Source organism: Hemibagrus wyckioides, linkage group LG01 (assembly GCF_019097595.1).
Source record: "Hemibagrus wyckioides isolate EC202008001 linkage group LG01, SWU_Hwy_1.0, whole genome shotgun sequence".
NCBI classification, from domain to species: Eukaryota; Metazoa; Chordata; class Actinopteri; order Siluriformes; family Bagridae; genus Hemibagrus; species Hemibagrus wyckioides.
Window position 1 is genome coordinate 3,213,280 of NC_080710.1, and position 12,500 is coordinate 3,225,779.

A 12,500-nucleotide genomic window follows, 5' to 3' on the forward strand; every position below is an offset into this window, starting at 1 on the left:
CGCACACCTCCACCCCCCTGCCGCCCCCCACCCCCAACAGACACACCCATAAACTGACGACTCAATCAGCTCTCATTACATGCAGAGACCTCGACTCAGTGTGTGAGCTGAGTGTAGAGTTCACACACACACACACACAGGATTAGGTGTCTGTAGAAAGTGCATGTGCTGAGAACTTGTGCTGACTAAAACCCAGCTGTCTCTCTCTCTCTCTCTCTCTCTCTCTCTCTCTCACACACACACACACACATACACAAACACACATACACACACACACACAAACATCTCGCTAGCTGGACCTGATATTGCTGAATAACAATGCTGTTTGTTTGTTTTCTCAGGACATTTAACTGTGTGTGTGTGTGTGTGTGTGTGTGTGTGTGTGGCCTTCTTGGGTTATGTGTCTGCTCACAAAATCTTTTGCACCTCTAGAGAGAATGACGGCTTGTGAGAGTGTGTGTGTGTGTGTGTGTGTGTGTGTGTGTGGGTGTGAGTGTGTGTGTGTGTGTGTGTGTGTGTGGCTACAGGAATTTAAGCAGCTGCTTTAGAACTTATGCAGCTGGAGAATAGAGCGCAATACAGAGAGAGAGAGAGACAGGGAGATAAAAGTGACAGAAAAACACACACACACACGTTCCCGTGAGAGGATATGAGCAGCTCTCGGAAAGCGTCTGACTCAGCAGTGTTTCCATGGAGAGAGAGACACAGGTGATGGACAGCTGTCTCCTCATCCCAAGTGGGATGCTTCATTTCCTGTCCAAAGACTCGGCCATTACGGGCTGTGTTCCAAATACCAGTGTCCTTATTAGAAATTTCACCATCTAATCTTACAACACTTCATCCCTTCATCCTACATCATCTAATCTCACACTCCATCCATCACCATCTAATCTCACACTCCATCCATCACCATCTAATCTCACACTCCATCCATCACCATCTAATCTCACACTCCATCCATCACCATCTAATCTCACACTCCATCCATCACCATCTAATCTCACACTCCATCCATCACCATCTAATCTTACACCACTTCATCCCTTCATCCTACATCATCTAATCTCACACTCCATCCATCACCACCTAATCTCACACTCCATCCATCACCACCTAATCTCACACTCCATCCATCACCATCTAATCTCACACTCCATCCATCACCATCTAATCTCACACTCCATCCATCACCATCTAATCTCACACTCCATCCATCACCATCTAATCTCACACTCCATCCATCACCACCTAATCTCACACTCCATCCATCACCATCTAATCTCACACTCCATCCATCACCACCTAATCTCACACTCCATCCATCACCACCTAATCTCACACTCCATCCATCACCACCTAATCTCACACTCCATCCATCACCATCTAATCTCACACTCCATCCATCACCATCTAATCTCACACTCCATCCATCACCATCTAATCTCACACTCCATCCATCACCACCTAATCTCACACTCCATCCATCTCACACTCCATTTTTCACCATCTAATCTCACACTCATTTATCCCTTCATCCATCACAATCTATTCTCACACTCTTTTATCCATTTTATCTTATACCCCTTCACAATACACCATCTAATCTCACACCCCTTCATAATACACCATCTAATCTCACACCCCTTCATAATACACCATCTAATCTCACACCCCTTCACAATACACCATCTAATCTCACACCCCTTCATAATACACCATCTAATCTCACACCCCTTCACAATACACCATCTAATCTCACACCCCTTCATAATACACCATCTAATCTCACACCCCTTCATAATACACCATCTAATCTCACACCCCTTCATAATACACCATCTAATCTCACACCCCTTCATAATACACCATCTAATCTCACACCCCTTCATAATACACCATCTAATCTCACACCCCTTCATAATACACCATCTAATCTCACACCCCTTCATAATACACCATCTAATCTCACACCCCTTCACAATACATCATCTAATCTCACACTCCTTCATAATACACCATCTAATCTCACACCCCTTCATAATACATCATCTAATCTCACACTCCTTCATAATACACCATCTAATCTCACACTCCTTCATAATACACCATCTAATCTCACACCCCTTCATAATACACCATCTAATCTCACACTCCTTCATAATACACCATCTAATCTCACACCCCTTCATAATACACCATCTAATCTCACACCCCTTCATAATACACCATCTAATCTCACACCCCTTCATAATACACCATCTAATCTCACACCCCTTCACAATATACCATCTAATCTCACACCCCTTCATAATACACCATCTAATCTCACACCCCTTCATAATACATCATCTAATCTCACACCCCTTCATCTATCACCATCTAACCTTATACCACTTCATAATACACCATCTAATACCATACCATTTCATCCCTTCATCCCACAGCCCTTTATCCATTTATCCAACACCATCTAATCCCACACCCCTTCATCACACATCATCTAATCCCACACCCCTTCATCACACATCATCTAATCCCACACCCCTTCATCACACATCATCTAATCTCACACCCTTTATCCTAAACCATCTAATCTCATACCCCTTCATTAAACACCATCTAATCTCACACCCTTTATCCTAAACCATCTAATCTCACACCCCTTCATCCCACATCATCTAATCTCACACCCTTTTTCCTAAACTATCTAATCTCACACTCCTTCATCCCACATCATCTAATCTCACACCCTTTATCTTAAACCATCTAATCTCACACCCCTTCATCCCACATCATCTAATCTCACAACCTTTATCCTAAACCATCTAATCTCACACCCCTTCATCCCACATCATCTAATCTCACACCCTTTATCTTAAACCATCTAATCTCACACCCCTTCATCCCACATCATCTAATCTCACACCCTTTATCTTAAACCATCTAATCTCACACCCCTTCATCCCACATCATCTAATCTCACAACCTTTATCTTAAACCATCTAATCTCACACCCCTTCATCCCACATCATCTAATCTCACACCCTTTATCTTAAACCATCTAATCTCACACCCCTTCATCCCACATCATCTAATCTCACACCCTTTATCTTAAACCATCTAATCTCACACCCCTTCATCCCACATCATCTAATCTCACAACCTTTATCTTAAACCATCTAATCTCACACCCCTTCATCCCACATCATCTAATCTCACACCCTTTATCTTAAACCATCTAATCTCACACCCCTTCATCCCACATCATCTAATCTCACACCCTTTATCTTAAACCATCTAATCTCACACCCCTTCATCCCACATCATCTAATCTCACACCCTTTATCTTAAACCATCTAATCTCACACCCCTTCATCCCACATCATCTAATCTCACAACCTTTATCTTAAACCATCTAATCTCACACCCCTTCATCCAACACCATCTAATTTCACACCCTTTATCATAAACTATCTAATCTCACACTCCTTCACTCTTTCATCCAACACCAACTAATCCCACACCCCTTCACCCCCCATACCATCATCCTTTATACCTCACCCTTTCATCTCACACCCTTTTATCCCACACCACTGCATCCTTTCATCCCACATCATTTCATTTCATATCCCCATTCCATCATATGGAACTAGTCCTACATGAAGTATTTGTCCTCTGATGGCCCTCTGTAGATCTGGTCTGAGTCTAAGTCTGATGTTCAGTAGTTGCAGTGTGTTTTACCCATGTTGCATTGGAAGCAGTTCCTCACGGTCATGCTTTTGGACAGTGCGGTTCATCATGGGTCTGCTAATATTTACTCAGTGACCATGGAGGGAAAGGAATGAGGGATAAACAGACAGAGAGAGAGATATGGTGCTGTATCCTCTTTCTCTCTCTCTCTCTCTCTCTCTCTCTTTCATTTCCTTCTTTGCTCTGTCTTTCTGAGAATCCCGGTGTGTGTGTGTGTTAGCGTGCAAAGACAGTGCTCTCTTTCATCGCGTTATAACTTAGGTGCGTCATTCCTTCTGCTGTTTTCCCTCTTTTTCTTAGTCTCAGTTCCTCCCTCTGTCTTTCTCTCTCTCTCTCTCTCTCTCTCTCTCACACACATACACACACACACACACACACACACACAGGGGAAATGAATCTCAGCCATACATTGGCTAAGGTGATGATTCAACCATCACGCGATCACACACTCCTGCCAGAGGTGGATCAAAGAACAGCTTCCTGACCATGTGTGTGTGTATGTGTGTGTATGTGTGTGTGTATATAAGTGTGTGTATGTGTGTGTGTCTTCTTTCAATTACTGCTCACACCCCCTTTAAAAATAGTGCCACTGTGACACACAGACACAACCACAAACGCAGCTCTGGGTAACCTCATGCCATTTTAACAGCACTTTTTTTATGGTGTTATTTACTACAGTTATAATAACGCTAATTTCCTAGCAGAAATATGCTAATAAACTGACAAATACAACGTTCACCACAGAGGAGGGAGCAAGGGGTAGTGGATAAAAAAAACAAGGGGGTGTGGAGAGCAGAGCACAGAGACGTAACAAATATTAACAGACAGACAGGTGGACTGAGAAAGAGATAGAGACAAACATATAGGGAGAGAGAGATAGCATACAGGAAGACAGAGAGATGGATAGACAGATAGGTATACAGGCAGACAGACAGGCAGAGAAATAGACATATATAAAGGAAGACAGATCGACAAACAAGGATATAAGGCAGGCAGGCAGACAGACAGGCAGGCAGAAAGGCAGGCTGACAGACAGGCAGAGAAATAGACATATGTGAAGGAAGACAGATTGACAAATAAGGATATAAGGTAGACAGACATACTGGCTGACAGACAGAGAAACAGATATATATGCAGATTGACAAATAAGGATATAAAGCAGACCAACAAACAGACAGGCAGACAGACAGACAGACATATAGGTATATAGGAGGACGGAAAGGCAGAAAGACATATATGTAGACAGACAGTTTGAGAAATAAGCATATAGGCATATAGACATACACTATATTGCCAAAAGTATTCGCTCACCTGCCTTGACTCGCCTATGAACTTAAGTGACATCCCATTCCTAATCCATAGGGTTCAATATGACGTCGGTCCACCCTTTGCAGCTATAACAGCTTCAACTCTTCTGGGAAGACTGTCCACAAGGTTTAGGAGTGTGTTTATGGGAATTTTTGACCATTCTTCCAGAAGCGCATTTGTGAGGTCACACACTGATGTTGGACGAGAAGGCCTGGCTCTCAGTCTCCGCTCTAATTCATCCCAAAGGTGTTCTATCGGGTTGAGGTCAGGACTCTGTGCAGGTCAGTCAAGTTCATCCACACCAGACTCTGTCATCCATGTCTTTATGGACCTTGCTTTGTGCACTGGTGCACAATCATGTTGGAAGAGGAAGGGGCCAGCTCCAAACTGTTCCCACAAAGTTGGGAGCATGGAATTGTCCAAAATGTCTTGGTATGCTGAAGCATTCAGAGTTCCTTTCACTGGAACTAAGGGGCCAAGCCCAGCTCCTGAAAAACAACCCCACACCATAATCCCGCCTCCACCAAACTTTACACTTGGCACAATGCAGTCAGACAAATACCGTTCTCCTGGCAACCGCCACACCCACTCATCCATCAGATTGCCAGATGGAGAAGCGTGATTCGTCACTCCAGAGAACGCGTCTCCACTGCTCTAGAGTCCAGTGGCGGCGTGCTTTACACCACTGCATCCGACGCTTTGCATTGCACTTGGTGATGTATGGCTTGGATGCAGCTGCTCGGCCATGGAAACCCATTCCATGAAGCTCTCTGCGCACTGTTCTTGAGCTAATCTGAAGGCCACATGAAGTTTGGAGGTCTGTAGCGATTGACTCTGAAGAAAGTTGGCGACCTCTTCGCACTATGCACCTCAGCATCCGCTGACCCCGTCAGTTTACGTGGCCTACCACTTCGTGGCTGAGTTGCTGTCGTTCCCAAACACTTCCACGTTCTTATAATACAGCTGACAGTTGACTGTGGAATATTTAGGAGCGAGGAAATTTCACGACTGGATTTGTTGCACAGGTGGCATCCTATCACAGTTCCACGCTGGAATTCACCGAGCTCCTGAGAGCGACCCATTCTTTCACAAATGTTTGTAAGAACAGTCTGCATGCCTAGGTGCTTGATTTTATACACCTGTGGCCATGGAAGTGATTGGAACACCTGATTCTGATTATTTGGATGGGTGAGCGAATACTTTTGGCAATATAGTGTATATTAAGGAGGTCAGACTGACAAATATATAGGTATATAGGCAGAAAGACAGACAGACAGACAGACATATATGTATATATAGGAGGGCAAAAAGACATATAGGCAGAAAGACAGACAGATTGACAAATAAGCATACAGACAGACAGGCAGGCAGACAGACATATAGGTATACATAGGAGGACAAATATATAGGTATATAGGCAGAAAGACAGACAGACAGACAGACATATATGTATATATAGGAGGGCAAAAAGACATATAGGCAGAAAGACAGACAGATCGACAAATAAGCATATAGACAGACAGACATACGGACATACTGGCAAACAGATAGACATAAAGGCACACAGGCAGACATATAAGCAGACAAACAGTAGGCCAGACAGACATATAGACAGACAGATACAGTAAATATACAGGCAGACAGACAGACAGACATATAGACAGACAGACAGACAGATAGATACAGCAGATATACAGGCAGACAGACAGACAGACCGACAGACAGACATATAGGCAGACAAACATATAGGCAGCAGACAGAAATATAAGCAGATACCCAGACAGACAGACAGACATATAGACAGACAAACAGACAGATAGATACAGCAGATATACAGGCAGACAGACAGACAGACCGACAGATAGACATATAGGCAGACAAACATATAGGCAGCAGACAGAAATATAAGCAGATACCCAGACAGACAGACAGACAGACACAATAGACATATAGGCAGACAGACAAACAGATATAAAGACAGACAGACAGAGATACAAGTATAAAAGCATAGACATATAGAGATAAAGACAGACTGATATACAGACCCGCAGAGAGAGAGACAGGTACAGACAGTATAGGCTGTAGTGCTCTCAGACTCTTTGCCTCATTTTTTTTAATACTGTCCATATACTGTAGCCACTGTGTGTATATAAGCGTGTGTGTGTGTGTGTGTTACTACATCCTGCCAACAATCTCTGAAGCATGAAACGCTGCCTCGTTCCAATCTGAGACATGTGTGAAGCTCTTCCAGCTCGCAGCGCACAGGGTGGTACTGCAGTAGTGCACCAGGCTCCAGCCGTCTGAGGACACTCCTAATAACGCTCGTTTATTCCAGCACTTCCAAACACTTCGGCCAAATCATCTTTTTTCTCCTCAATACCTTTCAATCTCAGTGCACTTCAGAATCTGGGAGCCTCTCGTACTAGCTGCTTTGCTCCAAACCACAGGAAGAGGATATGCTCAAGGATACATGGGAGAAAGTCCACACGTTTTGGAGAAATAAACATAGCAGAGGCATGTGAGAAATTCTGACTAGCTTTTAATCTGCTTATTCAGGGCTGCAGTGAACTCAGAGAGCTTTTCTTCTAATTCAGCCCTCACGTCTCCATTCTGCAGAAATGTAATCAGACGTGATCACTTTTTCCAAACACACACTCGCTCGCTTCGTTCTTCAGGAATAACCCTAGTGTCAGTGCAGCACTATGCTACAGTCACAATAATATGCACATTAGTTACGAATATGAAGAGACAAATCCAAACGACTTGCTCGGATGATTCCTCAGAACAATCAGGGGTGCGTGAGGTCCGACTTTTCTTCAGTTCCCCATTCTTCATCAATCCCTACCTGTAATTAGCTCCCATTGCCGCTAAACAAACAGTAGCAGAGATCGTCTTTGCCCCTAGTGCCTGTATGTAGCTAGTATAATTAGCTTGCTTTGCTAATATACCAACAAAGCTAATAATAAGTTAATGGAACGGAGGATAAGAAAAGGACAGGTCACAGCCTCAAGCGCTAACTAGAGAGGCACTAACCACAGAGGCGCTAACCACAGAGGCGCTAACCACAACAAGAGACAAAACTACACAAGACATAAGCAACTCATTAGCTAATGTTTTTTGCTCGCTGGTTATCTGACATGCACCACATGTCTAACCTTCTATTTAGCCAATGATGCTAGGTAGCTAGCTAAACATTTATCAGAAGTAAAAAGGACAATATGACAAACCATACAAGACTACTGGATGGAACAAGACCATAGCATGGAAATTTAGTTACTGTATGTATTTTAAAAAACCACTTCTGGAGGTTTTGTCCCAAATACAGTTTGTAAGTCAGGATATGTTAGTGCTCTTACCTCTGCTGTGCATTTCCGAAACTCTCGGTCTTTCCCCGAGCACCTGTAGTGCTGAAGCGGAACCACAGGGGGTTGAATGTAAGGTGGCAGGGCATAGGGTGGTGTGTCCGGATGTGGGTGTGGCCTGTGGAGAGGTGAAGAGAAAGGGGTGGAGGCTATCGGAGGTGCACGCTTCCTGATGGACCTCTGTCTTTGTCTCTCCCTCGGCTTTGCGTCTGCCCACTCGTCTTTCTCGTCACGTTGTCTGCTGATGTCCTGCATAACCGCAGTGGGTTTGACCTGCATTGGCTCAATGGTGACGTTTCCATGGAGACGGGTGTATCGCGCATGCCGGTTTTGGCGGTGAAGTGGGAGTGAGTACGGAACCCTGCCATAACCAAACTGACCAGGACGGATTGGTCTGTGGGGGAGATAGATAGATAGATAGATAGATAGATAGATAGATAGATAGATAGATAGATAGATAGATAGATAGATAGATAGATAGATAGATAGATAGATAGATAGATAGATAGATAGATAGATAGATAGATAGATATCAGGGAGGTCAGAAAGAAAGAAAGAAAAAAAGAGTTAACCCATTTACACTCACCTTCTCACAGACGCCTGATCCCCATTGGTGGAGACTGACCTTCTACTCCCGCCTGCTGCTACTCTTCCTGTCCCCTCATTGGGTGGCCTTCGGGATCCTCTGCCTGATTGACCGTGTGCACGCGAGGATGAAGACGATGGAGAGCGGTAAATCGAAATAGGCTGCTGATTGGGCGGCCCTGCATCCGGTCTGTAGAGAGGAGACGCATGATTTGGTGGTCCGACATCTGGTCTGTAGAGAGAAGGCGCATTATTGGGTGGTCCGACATCCGGTCGGTAGAGAGGAGGTGCATGATTGGGCGGTCCGACATCCGGTCGGTACAGAGGAGGAGCATGATTGGGCAGCTCTTGTCCAACCCCTTCAGGTGTGTCTCGATAGAGGGGTAGTCCAGGACTCTGGTTGGCTGGATAAAGTCTGTCGTTGCCAGGATATGAGGAGGGGTAATAAGGCATGTGTGGGGGTTGTAAGGGGTTGTGGCTCGATCCACTTGACGGCAGGTAACTCGACCCACTCCAGGTTTGGGGCGGTGCTATGCATTGTCTGCGCCTCTCAGTCACACCCATTCCACAGCTCTGAGAACACTCTGCCCACTCACTCCATGGGCCCCATACACCTTCTAGCCCCACCCCTTCTGTCTGTCTGGGGCGTCGACCAATCGCCTGAAATGAACAGAGAGAGAGAGAGAAAGTAAAACCTTCATGTTTTGATCTGTGAAATCAAAAAAGAATGGCCTGAGGCAATTACAAGATGTACTGCGCACTACAGTAGGTATTAAACAGCTGTGAGTACCGATGGAGTAATGTGCTAGAATGTGCTGCAACTTGCCCCTATCAGGTGTGGCATCGTCCTGTCTCAGGAAGTGAGCAAATCCAAAAATAATACCACTCACAGCTCATTTATTTGTTTTCTCACTACTGTGTGGCACGTCTCTCCTGTAGGGCTCACTATTTAGCACTCATCTGTCCTGTTGCCCTAGGCTGTCTCCACTGATTTGGAAAACAACCATCACATTTCTGCTTCACATTTACACACACTGGCTGCTTTTATACCTCCATGTTTCTCTGGGCTTGAAATGCCCAGGGGGCCAGTTTAACATAAGTCCCAATGTAAGTGCCTGTAATAAATTTGTAATCTATTTGTAATTTTATCCACATTAGCATGTCCTCTTATAAACGTTCAATATTGTACTAGCATTGAACCAAATCAGAGAGTTGTTTTGTTTATGCCACACACTAAATATATGTTTCAAGCTACAACTTTTAAGCAGGGATATGTTGAAACTAGGTCACTTGATCCCGTTGTTCATCCACAGACTCTGTTCTGTTCAAATTAAGCTATTCTAGAACTTATGTTCAGCTGGTGAAACAGGCTGCAGGAGACTTATCTCATGAACTTTAACCTAAGAATTTAATCCCAAGAATTTTAGCTCAAGGCTACAGTTTCTGGTACATCCATTGTAGTCTCTCTGTTGCTAACCTCACACCCACAAACACAGAAATGCTGTCTAACAAATACAACACCAGGGTTTCTGTACATGTACCAAGCCTGAGGTTTGGTGTTGGAATGGAAATCATGGACGAGATTCTGATACTCTGCTACTCTGGTACTGGTTCCAGGACAATATCAGGAAATGTTCCATAGAACATTTCCTTAAACCTCGAGCCAATTCACAACCAGCAAAACTAATTCAATTTTGGTGTGTTGTTGCTCTGGGAACAAGAACCGGTGACATCAGTTTAAATTAAAAAAAAAAAAAGAAGAAGAACTTTAGACACACTAGGAACCAGGAAGTGGAATGCATTAGCTATAAGTTATCCAGTAGCAGCAGTGAGACAGACTGTTGATAGATCATGGTAGCTCCACAAGTCCAGGAACATTGGAACATCAGCCAGAGAACTAAGAACCATGTACCTTAGCACAAGAATGTATGCTCAGGAATTTCAAGGATGATTAACAAAGAAATTTAAGACTAGGAACCTCAGCCAAAAATATTTTGCAAGTACTCTTCAGCATTATTCAGCAATCCCAGTGAAATGAGTAGGAATGGTGTGTAGTTAGGAAAATGTGGAATGGGTAAATGGGTCTTGCAGGATTTAAACCTAAAACTTTTTAGGCCAGAAATAGTAATCCAGGTACATTAACAGAGAAATTAAAGACCAGGAGCCTTTAAATAAGGAATTTTAGCCCAGGAACCTAAGGACCTTCAGTTCAGAAACTTTAACCATGGAATCTAAGCCATGGAACATTAGTCTAGGAACTTAAGCAAAGTACCTTTAATTCAGGAACCTAATCCAAGGAGCTTTAGTCAAGGAACTTATGTAAGGTACATTTAATTCAGGAACCTAAACCAAGGACCCTTTAGTCCAGGAACTTAATCAAAGTACCTTTAATTCAGGAATCTAACAAAGTACCTTTAATTCAGGAACTTAAGCCAAGGACCTTTAGTCCAGGAACTTAAGCAAAGTTCTTTTACTTCAGGAACCTAAACCAAGGACCCTTTAGTCCAGGAACTTAAGCAAAGTACCTTTAATTCAGGAATCTAAGCAAAGTACCTTTAATTCAGGAACCTAAGCCAAGGACCTTTAGTCCAGGATCTTAAGCAAAGTACCTTTAATTCAGGACCCTAAGCAAAGTACCTTTAATTCAGGAACTTAAGCCAAGGACCTTTAGTCCAGGACCTTAAGCAAAGTACCTTTAATTCAGGAACCTAAGCCAAGAACTTTAGTCCAGACGTCTTAGTCCATAAACAAACACCAAGGTCATTTAGACCAGAAGCTTCAAAACAGGAACCAAAGCCAAGAGCTTTTAGTCCAGGCCCTTTAGTCCATTACCCTTAGCCAAACTCCAGGAGTTCTGGACCAGCTCAAAACAAAGCACAATAAAGCATGCACCTCACTTCTTGAGCATAATCAACTCTACACAGTGTATAAAATGTTCCGAAAGCCAAAAATAAAACCTGCTAGAAGTGTCACAGTTGTTATTTTTACACATTAGGATACACCTATAACTGATGACAAAATGGTTCGGCTCTCAAGCTTAAAGAAAAGTTCCTTAGTTCCCTGAACAAACACCACTGTGTTAGTGGTGAAGGTACCATTTTATGATGTAATGTGGTGTGTGTTTGTGTGCAATTGAATTCTGCAGTGTAGGAAATGAGGAGTGTTGGGGGGGGAAGAGTGGCATTTGGAACACAGCCCAGAAAACTAAGACCCTGGAAACCACAGTAGCGGGAGTTCAAGTGCAATTTTATTTCGCCTTGTTCCTCTTAGCTGAGCCTGACCCTGAACATCTCTGTAACAGAAATATAACTTATAAACGGGAGAAACCGAGTTCCATGTTGGAAAAAATCACCATTAACACCGCTCAACTGCAGGGTCGACACGAGGACACACACTCTGCCTTTGGGCTGCCACAGCTGCAAGACCTAGATATCCGAATTTATTTTATTTTATGGGTTATTTCATAAAACATAAAAGAATGTAAGGAGAGTTTTT

The 12,500-nt window shown here is 43.6% G+C and overlaps 1 protein-coding gene across 4 annotated transcripts in view; it reads right to left on the reverse strand.

Moving 5' to 3' along the window:
* LOC131370056 (thrombospondin type-1 domain-containing protein 4-like) overlaps positions 1 to 12,500 on the reverse strand; it is a 60,723-nt gene that overhangs the window by 43,709 nt on the left and 4,514 nt on the right. For 3 of the 4 annotated variants that reach the window (XM_058417130.1, XM_058417211.1, XM_058417359.1), the window contains 2 exons: positions 9,007 to 9,665; positions 8,415 to 8,814 (listed from right to left, as the gene is read on the reverse strand). In XM_058417130.1, the coding sequence (XP_058273113.1) occupies positions 8,415 to 8,814; positions 9,007 to 9,665 (1,059 nt within the window). The remainder of the gene's footprint in view (positions 1 to 8,414; positions 8,815 to 9,006; positions 9,666 to 12,500) is intronic. The other variant, XM_058417289.1, reaches the window with a different exon arrangement.